General features: G+C 51.0%; 1 protein-coding gene and 1 non-coding gene across 9 annotated transcripts in view; both read right to left on the reverse strand.

Moving 5' to 3' along the window:
- Positions 1 to 107: 107 nt before the first annotated feature.
- The window catches only part of ASAP2 (ArfGAP with SH3 domain, ankyrin repeat and PH domain 2), a 171575-nt gene continuing 152153 nt past the window's right edge, over positions 108 to 19529 (reverse strand). For 3 of the 8 annotated variants that reach the window (XM_043604562.1, XM_043604554.1, XM_043604556.1), the window contains 8 exons: positions 18237 to 18350; positions 15757 to 16009; positions 12992 to 13126; positions 11525 to 11696; positions 5436 to 5485; positions 4909 to 5000; positions 4359 to 4481; positions 108 to 2693 (listed from right to left, as the gene is read on the reverse strand). In XM_043604562.1, coding sequence (XP_043460497.1) covers positions 2619 to 2693; positions 4359 to 4481; positions 4909 to 5000; positions 5436 to 5485; positions 11525 to 11696; positions 12992 to 13126; positions 15757 to 16009; positions 18237 to 18350 — 1014 coding nt within the window. In that variant the 3' untranslated portion in view covers positions 108 to 2618. The remainder of the gene's footprint in view (positions 2694 to 4358; positions 4482 to 4908; positions 5001 to 5435; positions 5486 to 11524; positions 11697 to 12991; positions 13127 to 15756; positions 16010 to 18236; positions 18351 to 19529) is intronic. The other 5 variants (XM_043604557.1, XM_043604555.1, XM_043604558.1 and 2 more) reach the window with 3 other exon arrangements.
- On the reverse strand, positions 14990 to 15096 carry LOC122467363. The gene has a single exon (XR_006292906.1). It is a non-coding gene; the product is annotated as a U6 spliceosomal RNA (small nuclear RNA).

Below are 19529 nucleotides of genomic sequence, written 5' to 3' on the forward strand. Positions count from 1 at the left end.
TCAGGAGGACGTGCTCGGAAACCAAAGCATTGACCTCGGCGTTCCCAGGCAAGAGATCACCGCGCGTGTTAAACGGCACAGAAAGAATCTCACGTACAGGAGGCCGGTGGGTTTTTCTAAAGGACCATTTTAATATGCAATGCTTAAAGGATTAAAAACATTAAAAATAACACTATGTCCATTTACAGGTGTTTTATTTTTTTCCAGTCAAATGACTAGTTCGCGGGAAGAGCCAACTTACTGAACATGCTCTAATTATAAATCACTGCATTAAGGACAACGAAAATAAGAATTGATTTAGGTTATACAATATATACAGTTGCGCTGCAACCAGATCAGAGCAATCAAGCGAATGAACGGAGTATCATTGTCTCAGGTAGCGTTCCGAGCTGCATGCCACACCATCCACCCCTCAGCAGACCACACGGGAGCTGGGAGTCTGTGCACGTGTGGGGCCTCATCCCTCGAAGTCGCGTCTGATGGAAAACGGCACACGACATGCCAGCGTCCCGCAGCTACGTTCGTGAAGCGTCAACTTCAAATATAAATAGATATCTACAATGGTTTCCTTTCTCTCAGGTTTTTTGATTTGCAAAGAGCAAAGAACTAGGAAAGGATGTTAGCAGGGAAGGTACTAGAATTTCTCCTCTGGCAAGAGTAATGTTAACGACTGCACAATAGCACCACCAAATTGCCGAGTGGAAAAAATATTTCCTAGATAGTTCTGTACCAGTGAACCTGATAGATTAGTTTGGGACTGGTGTCTGAATGTCAGTGAGAATCAACTTTAATTCCTTATAAAGCTGGCACCAAGTAGTCAAAAGGCTGATTATAAGACACGAATGCAAAAGGACTGTGTTAAAATATACATAAGAAGTGCACTGTGCAAAATATACCTGTTTACTTTCTTAAATCTATGAGGGAATTAACCAAATGAAGGGTTCAAACGACAGAAATGAACAATTAGTGAAAATACATGTAGTCTTTAAAAACAAAACAAAACAAAACAAAACCAAAAACCAAAAAAAAACCAAAAAAAAAAAACCACCAAAAACCCAACCAAATTTAATTACAGATCTAACATTTTTACCCGGAACTTTGAAAGGCAAAAAGCAGTTGCCACACCACATCGTAAAACATTCCAGTTTGTTCTGTTTTCCTTTATAAAAACAATAAAAAGTAGAATGCAATTAATAATTAAAAAAAAAAAAAAAGCTCTGTCCTTAGAAGAGTCTTGCCTGACAAAGACAGGCTGCTCCGATCAAATGTACCATCGTAACCGTGCGATGAAAACATCGCCGCCTCGCTTTCCAAGCCTAGACCTAAGCTTCTCCCTTCACTTCTGGTCAAAATCTGAGTGGGCATTATAGGCCTATGTATTTTCAGAGAGTGCCACAATGTCCAATATTCCTATCACGAATCTTATACTCACAATTACTAAATAGAGGTATGATAATCAAGTTTGTTAAACTCATGAATTTCGGTTTGTCACACACAACCTAATCCCCCCACCCCCAGTAAGAATGACGTGATGGATTTTAGCAGTGACAGTGGGATGTCTGTTCAGGAGTATTACCCGGGACCTACAAATTTCAGATATGCTCTTGATTACAAATGGACAGATTCAATTTCAAGACAGTATAACTACCATTCCTGTTGGTATAGTATATAAATACAAGCCACTAAATTGCGTAAACATTCTTGGGGAGCCGGAGAGGGAAGGCAGTGGTACACTCAACAGGAAACAGCAAGTGTGTGTGAACACAGTGGGGTCTGCGCCACGGTACTCGAGCTGGGTGACGGAGGAGGGTCAAGAAGGCAAGTTCCAAGACACCTAAAGCATATAGACTAGTTTAAAGGACTGTTTTGCAATCCATCATCCTTAGTTTTCAACCAAATTCAGGAAATGCAGTTTTCTCTAACGTGGAACTGAATTAAGCGCTATGACCATATGCCGTAATAAACCATGGGTAGTTTGGTTAAGCGGGATTGTTCACAACAGGCTACACGCACATGCAGAATACAGTGATAGTTGCAACCTCACAGATGAGGGCTGGAAAGTACAACGCTAAGGTGTAAATTTCCAAGTTGCTTTAGCTAAGCCTTGGGTGGATTTCAAAGGAACTCTTTAAAGGTTTCTTTAAAAAAAAAAAAAAGTCTTTAAAGGTGAACTGATAGCATTTTTTCTAGACAGTCCAGGACTGGGCTACTTCTAAAGCAAGTTTACCAACCTAAGACAACTGTAGTGACCGACTCTAGAAGCAGGCCAAGGAAAGCTTAGGATTTCTAATCCTCAAACTTTTAGGTTCAGCTAAATCTGTAGATTGAGGGTCTCGATTATGTAGTTAAAATAACTTCTCAGTTCACCTTTTAGGAAATTCAGTTTTTCCTAATAAACGTATGGCAGTATTTCATGAAAACCACAAATTATAAAAACAATTCATTTAGACACATAAAGTTGCCTTTGAGTTTGTAAAACAGAAGAGCGGTGTTAGAGAAAGTGGGCTACCGTACAATACATTTCATGAAACGGGTCATTCTGGCAAGAGTTTTGGTACCAATAACAAAACAGGAACATAACGAGCGTTAAAAGAAGTGTTTTTTTGTTCAGTAGCAATTCAGTCAGCAATAAAGTGCACAAATGATACAGGAAATGCTCCTTTGCGACTGGGATCTCCGTCAATGTGGCCGATCTGAAATGAACAAAAGTTCAGGCGGTTATAAAAATTCTAAATGTTGGAACCTTCGAAGGACATTATATAGCATTTGGAGAAAAAAAAGGGAAGATTTGTTCAGAAGAATTTCTTCTGAGAAAGAATTACTTGGGTCAGACATCTAAACTGTTTTTCCTCTTTTCTTTCGCTCATGTTTCAAATATAGTTGACCCTTAACATGGGGTGGGGGGTGGTTAGAAGTGCCACAGCCATCCCCCACCAAGCTGAAAATCCACCTATGACTTCTGACTCCCCCAAATCTTTGCTATTAGTAAACCTGTTGACCAGAAGCCTTCCAAATAACATACATGGTAAGTTAACACGTATTTTCAATATGACAGGTGTCATATATACCGTGTTCTTACAATAAAGCTAGAGAGAAAAAATGTTAAGAAAATCATAAGGAGTAAAGAATACATTCAAGTGCTTGCTATACTGCATTTACATAGAAAAACTCCCCACGTAAGTGGACCCACGCAGTTCACACCCACGTGGTTCAAGGGTCAACTGCGGGGTTATGCCGGCTGTGTAAGCAACACTATTGCGGGTGGGCCAGGTGTCGGCCCAGAAGCACAGTTCCCAGGGCCCTGGCGTTCTTGGGGGGCAGGCAGGACGGCTGACTACTGCCCCCGATTGCCTTTATGTTTTGTTTTGTTTTGTTTAATGAAGAAACTGAGTGTCAGAAGCTTGTGAGTTACAAAGTCCCAGAAAGTGGCATACGTGTGGTTGGTTCTATTCAAATGTAGTCAAGCATTTACCGAAGGCTGCGACAGATTCACTTATTTTCACTCTGGGTAAATTATAGAAGTTCTACACCAAGTAAGATCTCAACAAGGTAAATTATGGAGATAAGTAAAAGTCTAAAAGAAAATCGCCCTAATACAACTCATGAGACTTGGGTGCAAGTTTGGGCAGCATTTCCTTCTTTATACCTTTCTGTATTTTCCACAGGTTCTGAAATGAACAGGTATTTTCCAGAGGGCTAAGCCTACTGTCCGGCTGGGGCCCCACCCTCGTGCCGGGTTGGACACGAGTGTGAAAGCGCTGGGGGCTGGGGGCAGTCGGGAGGGAGTCAGTTCAGGTCCCCACACTGCGGGCGCAGGCCGGCCACACAGCAGCAGCTCAGGAACAGAGGCTTTGCGACACGGGCAAGCTGCCCAGCATCCCTGAGTCTGTGGAGCGCGGGGTCTGGTCTCTCAGGGTCGCCAGGCGAACCGCCACACTCCTGCTGTTCCTGCTCCCACCTGGATGTCACCACTCCTTTCAGGACCCAGACGGACACCCAGGGGCTCTGCCCCCACGTCGGCTTCTTACACGCCTCCCCCACAGACCCCCAGTGTGGGGGAGGATCGTACCGGCTCTAAACTCACGGCCTCATTTCAGGCCCTCAAGTGAACTCTGGGAACTGCGGCCCCAGTGCCCGCCCACCCTCACGTGGGAAAACCCACCCGGGGTGGGGGCGGGGGGGAACTGGGCCCGCTCAGAAGTGGGTGTACACGGGAGAGACGGGTGGGGGGCAGATGGGCCTGAGGGCTGAGGATGCACCGGCAGAGGTCCTCGCCTGCGAGCAGACCTCTCGTGCCAGGTGGGCCGGGACTCACCTCTGCCCTCCCGGCCACACCCCGGGCCCAGACCCCGACTCACCCACCACTCTTGGTCCTCCTCCCCATCCACGATGATCACATCCCCCTCGGAGAACGTCAGCTCGTCTGGGTTGTCGGCCACACAGTTATAGAGAGCTTTGACCCGCTTGGGCTTTAACTTGGTCTGGATGGAGAAGCGGGAGGGTCAGAGGTCAGTGTGGCAGGGAGGCGTCAGCTCCTGGGGCGGAGGGTGGGGCTGCTTTGTTTCTAATTGGTCCCAGGGCTCCTGACCCAGCAGGCCCGGGAGCCCACGGGTGTCAGGGCGGGAAGGTCCGTGTGGCTCAGGGGCAGGGGGACCTTCTACCAGGCTCGCAGGACAGGGAAGCAACCCCAGCTGAGTGCAGAGAACTGGGGGTGAGGCAGCCCGGTGCCCGTGCCAGGGGAGCCGAGCCCTGCGACTGCGGATCGGGGGTCGTGTCCCGTCCAGATTCAGGAAGAAGCCTCCCCTCCGCCCCGCCTGGGGAAGAGGGCAAGACTGGTTTCCTCGGAGACTCTCCCGCTCACTGCTGGCCAGAGCAAAGAGGCAGGAAAGGAGGGGCCCTTCCACTTACGGTCTGTGACTTCCTGGGCATGGGGGCTGGGGGTTGGAGGACCGCACTGTTGGACAGAGGACCCAGAGCTTCTGTTCCAGAGAGATCCACTGCTTGAGGGCCAAAATGAATCAACTTCACAACATGCCCTCAGTGGTGACCAGCGAGTTACAAACAATATAAATGCCACAGCGTCATGTCTGAAAGGCAGCTTTCCTGAGATTTTCTCATCTACAGAGTGAAAAGTCCCCTAAAGGCCCAAGAACCATGTGACTTCCATCAGTCTCTGTAAAGCGTGCAGCGCATGTGAGTGTCACAGAGCGGGACAAAGGCCGCCAGCTCCTCTGCAGATTTCTAGATCCCTGCTGGGGCCTCCCTGCCCTGCCCCCATCAGAAGGGGCCAGACACAGGACACAGCAGACAGCAGCCCTGTCTGTGAGAGGCAGGGTGGCTGCTGGGCCCGACACAGGGTTGAGCACGGCTGGAAATGCCTCCTGCTTTGCCCCCACGGACCACGCAGCAGTGAACCCCATAAACGAAATCATTACCAGGTCCTCTCGGCTGGCCTTTGTTGCTCAGTGGGATCGACTTGTCAGCCCTAAAAGAAGGAGAAGGTAGATTTATTGACGTCTGAGGCCCCATAGCACGTCAGCTGTCCCCACCCCACACCGCTTCATAAAGGAACCTTCTGTGTCGTCTCAGAACGAAGGTGAAGAAACATGGCACTGATTTTACACCTATTTTCAAGGAACTTAAAAGGTCTAACGTGTGAAGGCCCCACTCATCTGACCCGTCTCGTCATTTGATTTCCATCAATGTCAAGACAGAAATCACCATGCTGGGGGCGCCTGGGTGGCTCAGTCGGTTGAGTGTCTGACTCTTTGATTGTCGCTCGCTCAGATCATGATCCCAGGGTCGTAGGATCGAGCCCCGTGTCGGGTTCAGCGCTGAGTGTGGAGCCTGCTTGAGCTTCTCTCCGTCTCCCTCTGCCCCTCTCTCCCACTCGCACTCACTCTCTCTCTCTCTCTCAAAAAAAAAAAAAAAAAAGAAATCATCATGCTGACCCCCTTTGCCTTTCATCACTCCCAACTACAAAATGCCTACGGGAAAAGCCTGAGCCTCTAAGACACCAGTCAGCAAACCTTCTTGCTAAAGGGCCTGACAGTTGAGGCTCTGTGGGTTATAAAGTCCATCAGGACTACCCAGTGCTGCCACCACAGCACGAGAGCAGCCACGGATGATGCACAAAGGAGCGTGGCTATGTGCCGAACGCTTTATTTATGGGCACCGGAATCTGAATTGTATAGAATCTTCATGTATCAGGGTGCCTGAGTGGCTCAGTCAGTTAAGCATCCAACCCGATTTTGGCTCAGGTCAACCCGATTTTGATCTCACGGTTGTGGGATCGAGCCCGTGTCGGGCTCTGGGCTGACAATGCAGAGCCTGCTTGGGGTTCTCTCTCTGCCCCTTTCCTGAGCTCTCTTTCTCTCAAACTTAAAAAAAGAAAATCTTCATGTATCATGAATAGGCTTCTTTTGGTTGTTTTCAACCATTTGAAAAAAAGAAAACCACCTTAGCTTGTGGGCCATACAGAAACAGGCACGGGGCTGATCAGGCGCGCAGGAGTAGTTTGCCGACCGCTGCTCAAAGAGAGCAAAGGTAAAAACCCAGATTTATACCCAGGATAAGACTGGGGGGTGGGTGCTTCCTTACGAAGAGGCCACAGCGGTGGATTCTTTTCAAACAGAAGTCCCCCGGGCAGTGATGACAGGCTTCCCTCCATCCAAAGGGGTCTTGGAGACACCCCAGCATCACCCGCTCTGCTCCCTCCCCACCTCTGCTTCTGGTCACCCGAGATGAGAGGTAAAACGAGGTAAGGCTGCGCCAACATACCCAGCAACCCCAGCCCGGACTCTCCTGCGAACCAAGGAAGCAGGGAGGCCTCAGAGCCCCCAGAAGGACCGTGCCCAGGACCCTGCATTAGCGGCCAATACACCCCGTTCTCTGAACCGCCGGGTGATGGCTGGCGGCCGACTGGTGCTCATCTAGAAGTTCAGCACAGGATTCGGCGTCTCAAAGAACAGCTCAGAAGGAGCAAGTAGGCAGGAGCTACGGGGCAGGAGGGGGGCGAACAGAGGCGGGCACAGAGCCTAATGCAGGAACTAAGAGAAGCTTGGCCTGTGGCCACCGGGGGTAGACGTGAGAGTGTATTCCCCACCGCGTAACCCGGCGACTCGCGAGACTGCGTACGTGCCGCCTGGAATAGGAAGGCAAGGATGTTCACGTTCTAGTTTAGAAAGAGGTCTTACAAGGCAGCATTAAAGAAGCTCTGAGAGGCTTCTGGTTACAAAAGTAGGTCTGAGGGGCGCCTGGGTGGCGCAGTCGGTTAAGCGTCCGACTTCGGCTCAGGTCATGATCTCGAAGTTCCTGAGTTTGAGTTTGAGCGCTGGACTCCACATTCTCACTCGCTCCTCTCTCTCTGCCCCTCCCCTGCTCGTGCTTTCTCTCTCAAGGTAAATAAACTTAAAAAAAAAAAGGACTGAAATACATTTACTTCCACTTTCTCTCAAGGAAAACAATTAGAAAAAACTTGAGGGGCGCCTGGGAGGCTCAGTCGGTTGGGCGTCCGACTTCGGCTCAGGTCACCATCTCACAGTCTGTGAGTTCAAGCCCCACGTCGGGCTCTGTGCTGACAGCTCGGAGCCTGGAACCTGTTTCGGATTCTGTGTCTCCCTCTCTCTCTGCTCCTCCCCTGCTCATGCTCTGTCTCTCTCTGTCTCAAAAAGAAATAAAAACATTTAAAAATTTTTAAAAAAAAGAAAGAAAAAACTTGAACCAGGCGCGCTTGGGTGGCTCAGTCGGTCAAGCGTCTGACTCTTGATCTCAGCTCAGGTTGTGACCGCAGTTTGTGAGATCAAGCCCTGAGTTGGGCTCCAAACTGAGCATGGAGCCTGCTTAAGAGTCTCTCTCTCCCTCTCTGAGAAAAAAAAAAGAGACAAAAAAAAAGAAAAGAAAAGAAAAGAAAAGAGAAAGAGCAAGAAAGAAAGAAAGAAAGAAAAAGACAGACAGACAGAAAGAAAGGGAACAAGCTTAAACCAACAAGACAAAGAGAACTGAAGAGGAAACATTTTGGAAGTGGCCACAGGATGGAAGAATCCTAACCACGCCAGCTCATCTGAGGAGGGAGAACACTCACGCAGTAAGGAAGCCCTGAAGGACCCCCATGTGTGCACAAGCCTTCAAGGCTTATGAGCCCGTGGGAGGGGGCATAAGGCATGGCAATAAACACAAAGGATTGGCTCAAAATCTGCTCAAGGAGCTACTGAATCCCCGGATTCCCAGACCAACCCTGAGCAACTACCCTACCTCAACCCACTGAAGACCGGAAGCTTCTATTCTCAGAGCGGGGAGAATAGAGGGTATCTGAACTTGGGGGTACCAGTGTGATTGTTGGGAGCATCTTTACAAAAAGGTGGACTAAGTAAAAACTGCCGAGTGAGACCCTCCACAGCAAAGTCCACACTGGACTCTGCACATGAGGGTGCAGTTCACAATCAGGTTTTTTTCAAATGTTTATTTTGAGAGAGAGCGAGCGAGAGAGAGAGAGAGAGAGAGAGCGCACGCATGCACGTGAGTGGGGGAGGGGCATAAAAAGAGAGAGAGAGAGAGAGAGAGAGAGAGAGAGAGAGAAATCCCAAGCAGGCTCTGAACGAACTATCAGTGCAGAGCCTGATGTGGGACTTGATCCCACAAACCATGAGATCATGACCTGAGATGAAATCAAGAGTCCGTAGGCTTAACCGACGGAGCCACCCAGGGAGCCCTGCAGTTGGTTTTAATGCCTCAGCTGCAGTGGCAACCTTTGGGCAGAAAACACCAGATCTATGAGGAAAAGCCTCTAACATAACAGAAACGAAAACAAAGACAATGGACATGGAAGAAACAAACTATGCAGAAAAGCAAAAGCTAAACTAAACAACTCCCCCTCCATCCCTATAACCGTCATTAATAATCTGAGACGAGAGAAAATGATTTCATGAAACAAAAAAGATACTATTAACTTGAAAATTATATGATAGCCGAAACAAAAAAATTCAATGAAAGAACTGGAAGATGACATGAAGGAAATCTCCCAGAAGGCAGACTTAAAAAGCAAGCAAGCAATGCAGAAATGGAAGCGACAGGTGGCAGAGAGCGGTCCCTCCACGGAGCAGAGCTGCACTTCCAGCCCCGGCCTCCAGGTGGAGCCATGGGACTGGCTCTGGTCAAAGGCACCCTTCTCCAGGCTCTTCCTCAGGAAATAACCCTAGGAACAGGGTTCAGAAGTAGAAAGGGTCTGGGTCTCTGACTCACCCCTTGGGGCTGCTGCACAAGCAAGAATATGGGCGCTCAATTTTGTGTAAGAAGTCAACTTCCAGATGTTAAACCACGGAGATTCAGGGGCAGGCTGACAGAGCTATCAGCTTACCCGAATGAAAAAGAAAAGACGATACATGTAGAGGAAAAGCCAACGGAGTCTGACATCTGAGTAACACGAATTACATTACAAGCAAGAACAGAGGGGCACCTGGGTGGTTTGGTCAGTTAAGTGTCCGACTTCAGCTCAGGTCATGGTCTCACGGTTCATGAGTCTGAGCCCTGCGTTGGGCTCTCTGCTGTCAGTACAGAGCCGGCTTCAGATCCTCTGTCCCTCTCTTTCTCTGCCTCTCCCCTGCTTGTGTTCTCTCCCTCTCTCTCAAAAGTAAACATAAAAATAAATAAATAAATAAATAAAAAGAACAGAGAAAACAGAAATTAAGACAGTAAAAAAAAAAAAAAAAATCAATGAAATTTCTCAGAACTGAAGGAGGTAGTTTATATCCTGAAAGGCTCCATCATCTACCTGGTGGCGGGGACGAAAAAAGGCCCATCCTGGGGAGTCGGAGCCTCGGCAGGGACAGGAGGCCTGAGGGGGTGCGCCTGAGTGGGACGGAGGAGGGTGTTGGCGGGGCAGTGAGAGCCCCAGCAGGGCGAAGAGGGTCTCCATGTGGGGCCCCAGATCTCAGCAGGGAGAGGAGGAGGTGAGGCAGAGATGGGAGACTGGCTTCATGGGGGTATTGATCGTCAACGTAGAGGCCAGATTTCTCATCACCAGAAAAGGGAGTAAGGAGGCCAGCAAAGGAGATTAGAATAGACCCTGTGGTGCCTTGAGAACACTGCCCCCAAACCCTCTTCTGAGAGCTGGAGTCTACACCACCCTGTGCTACCATTCCCATGCCAACCCTGAGTCTGGGATCTGCCACTGTTTGACCAGTGATACATGACAGAAGTGACAACCTGCCATTTTCTAGGGCTGGGCCTGTCTCTTGGGACTTGTTCTCGGCCCAGTCGCCATGATTCGAGGAAGCCCTCGCCACATGCAGAGGCCACATACGTGCAAGCTTTCTAGCCAACGGCCCCAGCTGATAGCCAGCATCAACCACCAGATGTGTGGGCTGGAGAGATGACACGAGCCTCAGCCTGTGAGTCGCTTTCTGTGTTGGACCATCCCTGGCCTTGAGTCTTCCAGCTAGGGCTTCAGATATTGTGGAGACCAGATAAGCTAACTTCACGATGCTGATCCAAATTCCTGACAGAGTCTGGTAGCAGAACACAATGGTTGTGTCCCATGTCAGTAAGTCTTGGTGTGGTTTGTTACTACAACTGAAAAGGGAGACAGTGTGAACTCATGGATTTTGACACAGAAATAGAAATACAGAGATAAATGTGTTTATAAATACAGATATGCACAGATATACACCTATGTATGTACATGTGTGTGTCCCCAGTTCTGACCACTCAGAGGGCCTGCCTGGGAGCAAGGATACCCCAAGAGCAATGAGCACACACAGTATTCGGACCTTGGCTTCTAAGTATCACTGCCGCTAAAAGAAAACCATCTTTCACTATAAGGATCCAGCTGGAAACCATGAACTGGATCCCTTTGTGGAAAAGGACAGACCTTTGGGTAAGGGGCAAACCTTGTATGGGTTTTAAGAACTGGAAGGTACTAATGTGTCTATGTTAACTTTCTCTCTTTTTTAAAGATTTTATTTTTAAGTAATCTCTACACCCAGCATGGGGCTCGAACTCACAACCCCGAGATCAAGAGTCGCACGCTCTACTGTCTGAGCCAACCAGGTGCCCCACTATGTTAGCTTTCTGATCGTGCCGGTTGTATTGTGCCTCTGCAGGAGAACATGCTCGTCTGTAGGAAATACATGCCCACATTGCGGAGGATGCATACGAGTAAGATAACCTTGCGAGCAACAAACTGAAGCTACAGGCCCAGCGTCTCGAGGACCTTCATTCCCCCAAATCCAGTGCCTGTGCTACACAGAAACCTACACTCGTCATGTGGATAGAAGACATACGTTTGCATGAAAATTTTTAGCTTAATAATGTTGATAAATTATTTTTAAGACGCTTAAGCCTGATGAATTCATCAGGTGACACCGGTACTCAAACGTTAGAGTAGAAGCACTGGAAATTTCAGATGTCTGCACGGAAATTTCAGATGAAGGATTGGGGCCGCTGCCGCTTGGAAGCTCCTTGAACGCAAGAAGCCAGGATGGCAGTTTGGCCAGGCCCCGCGGGCCACGTGAAGACAGGCGGTTACCCGGGAGCAGGCCTCTTCTGCGGGAGGCGGCTGGGCGGCTGGGGTGGCAGGGGCGGGGGCGGGGCTTTGCTCAGCGGGATCCCAGGCTGGGCAGACTTGCTCGGCTGGCCCAAGGCTTCGATCACACTGGGCGTTTTTGCTACCGGAGGGGGCGGCGTGGGAGCCAGGGGATCTGTGGAAAGAAAAGGAGAGCCACACAGACTGTCAGACTTCCTCACGTCCCCAGCCTTCTCACCCGAGGCTCCTCTGATAGGGGCTTCCATTTTTCTATGGTGATTTCATAAGAACAAAAACCTCTTTTCATTGCAGGTTTTTATTAAGCAGTATTGGCAGGGAGTCCTTCCGAGCCTCAAGTCAGGGTTAAAATGCCTCTATGAGCCTGTACCTTCCCCGTTGGAAGTCCCTGTGGGGGTGCCACCACAGTTTTGTGCTGTCCACCCTGAGACCTGGAGAGACAGCAAGGGGGAGGCTCAAGTCTGGGGCTGGGCCTTCCTGGGCCAATCCTCTTTCTGCCTCAGCCGCCCCTGTGGGCCCTACACATTTCACCAGGCTTCCAGCAGGTCACTGTGAGACCGCCCTAAAGTGCTCACTCTGTGAAGACTCCACAATCTGTGCGGAGGGCAGGGCAAAGACTCGGGAGGCTGAGGATCAGAGAAGTGACGTGCTTTCCCCTAAGGTCAGAAAGTTGGTGAGACGGGCAGTTGGGCCTCGAGCCCTTGGCTCCTCTCCCCGCTTTCCCCTCTCGGACAAACATTAGTGCTGTCCCCAAATATCCAGGGTCCTCGCTGAGGCAGTTAACTGTCCTCAGGACAGGACGGGGACACCCAAGGAGCCTTCCAGTGCCACCAGTGCACGTGCACATGGCACTTTACTGCAGCCGGGGCTCGGTTTCTCCTGCCTTAGCTTAAAAACTGCAGGGAAAAACCTGGGGGAAGTCCGTGCTCTCTGTGTGGGCCCCGAGGTGCCAGGACCCCCCCCCCCCCCTGCCAGCCCAGCAGAGCAGGGACGAGACAGGCTCAGGGCCTGCATCCAGGGCTTGCCTCACTGCTCCAGGAAAGATGTTCCTCTTCTCCAGCCCCCTCCCCTAGGTCCCGGGACTTTCACCTACATGTCGATATTGAAGAAAAACACATGCCAGATTACATCCAAATGACTGTGCCCAAATATTGAGGACCGCCAAGTGGCCAAAGGAAATGAAGCCCTGGGCTCATGCGTGACAGGAGGAAATGTTGCTGAAATGCTCGGGAAGACAGAGGAGGAGAGTGTGTGAGCACCCCCCCTGGCATGGGGTGCGGGACAGACAGGAGCCTGCAGCTGGGGAGGGCGGCCGGAGGGGCCAGGGCTGGGAACGGCAGTGGCTTGCGGGCGTGCAGCGTCGCAGCTGTCCCCTCGCGGCTGCCGAAAGCACCCCCCAGCCATCCAGATCGAAAAGCCCACTGGCAAGAAAGGAAAAAGGAAAAAACGTACTGGTAGATGTCACGCGAAGAGGGGGCAGCGGTGGATGGACAGCTGGCGGATCTGACGAAGATCGCTGCCTGCTTACACCGTCCACACTTACAGAGTTTGTCTTCCACAGGGCGTTAGCGGAGGAGGCTGGCTGAACTGCACACGCACGCACATGCACACGCACGCACATGCACACGCAGGCATGCACACATACACACGAATGCACGCACAGGCACAGAACAAAAACAGAAACAGAACACTGCATTATTGATCCTCTCTCTCAGAAAAACGATAAATATGACCCTTCTAGAATAGCATTAAGACCACAAATAGAATGTTGATTTTTTTTTTTTTTTTTTTAATTTTTGTCTCTGGTATCTGGAGGATGGACACACAGTGGTGCTTCTGGGAAAATTATCAGCTGGTTTTCACAATCTTATGGATTTTCTTTCTCCAATATGAATACCATTTGAGGAGGGAAATGAGTAACCACAATGACATATGTCCTGAGCATTGCACTCCAGCCTGTAGAACATCTGCTGGCCTCTACCCATCCATCAAGTCCTCCCCTGGGTGCACGCACAGGGGAGCACCTATCCTCGGACCGCATGGAGAGAAGGGTACAAATTAGAGACAGGTGAGGGCTCCCCACCTCCTGCAAACATTTCTGGCTAGAAGTCAGGTGGCACCAAGGAGGCTCGGCTGACATACCAGGGAGACGGCACCTGCCCAGGTCACAGTCCCTCCTCTGCCCCACAAAGCTCTGCACACGGGGGGGACCTGTGTCTGAGGCTGTGCATGGCCCACAAAGTGGGGCCCCGGGCTTGGGGTGGAAAACAGGCACCCCCACGCAGGGCATTTCTGCGGTGGACAATGTCCGTCCCCGGGTGGGGCACTCAACGTTGGCTCCCTTTTCCGTCTGTCATGTGGGCACCAGGCTGTACTGGCCTGAGAACCAGGGGACCCTTTGGGGGGGTTATAGGGATGAAGTGCAAGTACACCATCAAAGGAGAACATGAAGCTAACCACAGGAATAGCCAGAAAAATAAACTATGAAAAACCCCAAACCCTCTAAGACTTTAGGAGAGCAAAAAATAAAGATGAACAGTTTTTTATTCCTTTTGCATGACCAACAGAGCAAAATAAAGTCTTTCCTCCAATGACACACAAAGTCAGTAAAAGCCACTAATGGGGTGGAGGGGACCAAATCATTGCAGCTGCAGCCTTGCACAGTGAATACATGTACACAGGGCGTGGGAGGAGGCTGGGCAGACAGGAGGCCCCACAAGGACCCGACCACGGCGGGTTGCCCTGGGCCCCTCCCGGCCAGTGCCAGAAGCCTGACCTTGCGGCCTCTCTCCTGCTCAGGAATTGCCCCAACAAGTCCAGGGGTGTGGGCACGAGGGGGGCACAGGCTCTGTGGGGGAGGGCAAGTGGGCGGCTTCTGGGGCCCGCCTGGGCAGCACCCGCTCTCCCCCCGGGGGTCTGCTCCAGTGACCTAGACGACAGGCCCCTCAGCCTTCTCTGGGCCTCCCTGAGAGCTGGGGACAGGGCCATGGTGGGGGTGGCCTCGACCCAGGTGCTGGCAGCTGCCATCCTCGCTCCCCTGCCAGGGCTACAACCCTCACTCACGCCCCCTCCCGGAGAGCAGCTGTTGCACAAATGCCACGTGGACCGGCAGCAGCCTCCAGCAGGGCGGGGACATCACACCCTCCTTCTCGTGGGAAGCCCTCCGGAGGCCACCGGCCTCGTCGGGCAGCCCCAGCCCACAGCTATGCCGGCCGCTTGCTGGACCGGCCTTCAAGGAGCAGAATGGCCAGCTGGCCGTCAGTTCTGGGAAAAGTACCTAACTTTTGGGGGCCTCAGTTTCCATTTTTTTTTTTTTTAATGTTTTAAAATCTTTTTATTTTCTAAAATTTTCATTTATTTTTATTTTACTTTTTTGAGTTACATCCAAGTTAGTTACCATACAGTGCAACAATGATTTCACGAGTAGATTCCTTATGCCCCTTACTTGTTAAAAATAAGGAACGCTTGATGACTTTGCGCCTTATCCTGGCACAGGGGCCGTGCTAATCTTCTCCGTATCATTCCAATCTTAGTGTGTGTGCTGCCGAAGCGAGCACCTCAGTTTCCATTTTAATAAAAATAAAAACCAGCATCTGGGAAGTCCAACTCATTGCGTTGTGACAGAACAACTAACGGCAAGCTCTGGTACTTAAGGCACCGGCAGGACCCACGGGGATCGTTTTGTATTTTTACAATCAGGTTGCGCACCGTTCCCCAAATCAGCGTCTTTGTATCCTTCATTTCGTGGGGCTGGCAGAGATAGAAGGTACCAGGCATCACAAGCTGGCTGAAGGCAGGCGGGGCGGGGTGGGGGGGGGGGGAGTGGAGGGATGATGACACAGGACAGAACTAAGGCAGAGGGAGGGGTGCTGAGCGGTAAAAGCAGACAGAAAAGAACAGAAAGGAGGTCTGCGGGAAGGTCTCACAGGACCAGCGTCACGAGCCGAGCCACCCGCCTCAGGCTGCCCTGGTGGAGTCCGTGCGCTCCCCCAGTGACACAAATGCCACACCTCTGCCCAGAACAAGGACAGAGTCAGAGGCTCCACCACCACCCGGCATCCTAAGACCGGAGAGCTCCTTGAGGATGTCAACACCATGACCGTAGGACACAAAACCCCACGTGTCATCGAGCAGGGGGCAAAGCAACTAGAAACTTCCCGAAGCGAAAACCAAACAGCACCCTTTGTGCGCCGGCGGGAGCTACGACGGTTCAGTACCTTTGGCAACGTTCCGCGGGGGCAGTGGGGGGGCGCTGGCCGTGCTGGGGGCCGCAGGCTGGGAGGGCGGCGGGCTGCCACTGAGGATGGCTCCGTACGTCTCGTTCTGCAAGATGCTGGGCACAAAGCCCCTCTGCTTGTCCTTGGCCAGGCTGGCGGCATCTCTGGCCAAAGACGCGGCATTCGACTGCAGCTGGTTGGACCCCAGCTGGTAGAAGCTGACGGGCCGGTCTTCTCGGCGACTGGGACTGGGCTGCAGAGGGTGAAATGCACACGCGCTGACCTCCTGGTCACAGCGTCCAGGCTACTCGTGCGCACCACTGCTACTTGGGCCCGGTGCCTTTTTGGCTCTCAGCCGTCACGTGAGAGCTGCAAGGCTTAAAAGTTACTCTCACCATGTCTCTTAACAGACACACACACACAGCCATGATTTATAATTTACACATCTCCATTCTGTGAAGGATTTAAAACACGGGCGATTTCATCCTTATTAGCCAGAGCTAATTTAAGCTAGATCTGCATTTTCATTGCATTTCCCCTTCGTACACATGCTTTCCATTGAGGACCCAGCTACACTCAATCCCCGACAGCTACGTGGCAAATTCGGGGGAGGTCAATGTTTCTTCCAGTATGAATGCACCTCTTGAGATTCCTCTAACTCAGGGTCAGCAGACCACGGCCTGGGGGCCACCACCTGCTTTATAAATAAAGTTTATTAGAACACAGCCATGCCTAGTCATTTACAAATTGCAGTTGCTTTCAAGCCACCCTGCCAGAGCTGAGTAGGCACAGAAAAGATGGTGACCGTTCAGGCCCAAAAGCCTGAATATTTACCACCCAGCCCTTTTGGTTTGCTAACCCTAGCTCCGTCTGAAGGTCATGTGCATGGAATCACGACTCGGGTGACTCAGATCTAATTCATTTTAAACATCAGCTTCATTGTAACAGCTACGATCTTCAGCAGCTATCTTGACCTGGCTGGCCCTGTTTCTCCTCTGTTCAGTGGGTAGAACTTTGCTTCTCTAGCACAGTGCCAGCTTAGCAGTTAACCTGTTGGCTGATAGACCCCACCTCCCCTCACAGGACCACCTGCCCAGTCAAGGCTCTGGCCAACCCAATGGCTCACACTCAGCTCAGCTATGCAGAACTCGATGGCTAGTGGTCTTCACGCATATTTTGAATTCAACAAAGCCCATGGCTATATGAACTATACCCACCTCTGCTGGAAACAGGGAGTGGGTAGATGAGTGTTAGCACTTGCTGTCAGACTTCTGTTTGGACCATGGGACCTGCTGTGTCCTGCTCACGCAAGAATGGGATGCGTGTGCTCACTCTGGGGCCGATGCGTCCAATCTTTTTTTAAGGTGGGTAAGTGTAACATTAGTCAGCTCTCCTCACTTTGATACTGTTTTATACCTAACTCGGCGGAGAAGTTTCTTATTTGAAGACATAGCAAGCAGGTATGTTAACGGCTCCATGAACGAGGACAGTCAAGGAAATTTCAGAAATGCCATATATACGTGTAATCAGACAGGCTCAATGCACATCAGAATATTCAATAGGAAATTTTACGTGGAGGGCACCTGGGTGGCTCAGTCGGTTAAGTGTCCGACGTTAGCTCAGGTCATGATCTCAGGTTTGTGAGTTTGAGCCTTGCATCAGACGGGCTCTCTGGGGTCAGTACAGAGCCTGCTTCAGATCCTCTGTCCCTCCCCTCTCTGTCCCTCCACTTGTGTGCTCGCTGTTTCTCAAAAATAAAGAAAACATTTTTTTAAAAAAAAGGAAAGTTTACATGGCATTTTCCACTAATTTCACAGCAGCTAGGAGTGTGGGCTCTGGAGTCCGCCTGCTGGAGTCTGACTCAGCTCTGAGACCTGTGTGAAGGTGGTAACCTGCCAGGAGCCCTCCAAGTGTGCAAGACAGCGTGCCATGAGCAGGGAGCTGGACTCAGAGGCAAGTGCCCTCAGTCTGGCCCCAAGCTGGTCTCTAAATACTAAGCTTCACTGTGGCCGAGTCAGCTTCTCTCGACTCTCGAAGCTTCCGTGACCCCATCGAATAGAGGAAAAAGTTGGACCCACAGTTCTAAAGGCCATTTAATGATTCTAGTTAAGGTTTTAACGGCTGATGAGTGGACATGACCCGCGACACTGGGGGCCCCTGGCTCTTTATCACATGCACAGTGCAAGGACTTCCTCTAAAACCCACTAGACTCCACGGCCCCCCCATTTCTTTCCCTCAGATCAAACGGTGGGCAGCTAATGACGACGACACAAGGAATGTTCCCTTGTTCCTAAGAGCTGGGAGACAGGTGGCGGCTGTGGGAAGGGTGAAACCAAAAACCTACTGAGATCAATGGAGGCAAAAAGCGAACTCCACTTCTTCTACAAAACTGCTCTGTGCGCAGATTAGAAGCCAGGATCCACCCCGCTTGCAACAAAGCTCATGACGACACCCCTGGCGTCCCTCGGCCGGGCACTGACCTGCAGTTTCTCGTCCACGTCGTCATCGCTCTCATCCAGGTCTTCGTGGAGCAGCCGCCACTCATACTCGACGTGGACGTGGGAATTGAACCTCCCAGACAAGGCCTGGGTCAGCTGAGAGGAAAAAGGGCCGTCAGTGACGCTGCACGCGAGGCGAGCAGCCCTGGGTGGCACGGGGTGGGGGAGGCAGAGACCCCAGGGTGAGGCCGGCTGGAACCCCCCTCCCCGTTTCACAGAGGACCTTGAAACGCAAACCCCGTAACTGCCCTTCCGTGTTCTGTAAACGGTACAGGGCGGTGGGCAGGCAAGGGCTATTCGAGGTCTCAAGGACGGCCCGTAGGTGCTGACAACTACACACGGGAGCAAACTCAACAGAGAATGGACGTTTCCACTGTTAACCCAACCATCTTGACCAGCACTAAAGATGATGCCCCAAAGAAAAGGACGTGAATGACTATTTTCACAATACTCTCGGGGAACAGATAGCCAGTTCCATTTTAGATACACGGGAGAGAAGCAAATCCCTTCCTCAGCACATTAGCCCTTAATTTCCTCCAGAGCCAGAGAGTAGCTGTGTGACCTTGGGCAAGTTACTTAACCCTTCTGTGTCTGTTTCCTCACCTGTAAAATAGCAATAACAGAAGAAACCGTGTCATGGGCGGCTGTCAAGATTGAACGAGTTAGGGGACGTCAACTACTTAGAATAGCACCTGGTACTCATCCCACACTTCCGTAACATTTACAACGAATAGCTCTCTTTATCGAGCACTGGTTGAGCTTCCGAGTGCAACACTAATTCCCACAACAACCTTGTGAACTGGTAGAGCGGACTCCACTTTACAAACAAGGAAACAGCGAGAGAGTTGGCATTGGTACAGCCTTCCCGAGTCATGGTGGTGGAGCCCTACTGCCTGAGCCCATGGGCTCTGTCCCCTAGCTGCACTGTCACTGCCTGATCTAGAACAGGACAGGAAACGATGGTGCAGAACCATCTGGAAGATTCGGGGTTGGGGAACAGAGTAAGAACACCAGCTCTGGATGCTGCTGTGAAGGGACGAGCTGGTGGCTTCCCGACTCCAGGGATGAGCCAAAGCCATGGTGGCCCCCAGATCTCTGCTCCTGTTGCCCCAGATTAATGCCAGGACCACCATCAACATGTCCCAACCAGCAAATGCCCACTGGCGTTCTAAGTGTCATTACGAGGGGGTGGCCACCTCCTCTTGAAAGACCCCCCAGTGTGCCTTCTCCTGGCTATCCCCTCTAGGGTCCACACTTCGCAGAGGGCAGGGCCCC

The sequence above is a fragment of the Prionailurus bengalensis genome, chromosome A3, assembly GCF_016509475.1.
Source record: "Prionailurus bengalensis isolate Pbe53 chromosome A3, Fcat_Pben_1.1_paternal_pri, whole genome shotgun sequence".
Lineage (NCBI taxonomy): Eukaryota > Metazoa > Chordata > Mammalia > Carnivora > Felidae > Prionailurus > Prionailurus bengalensis.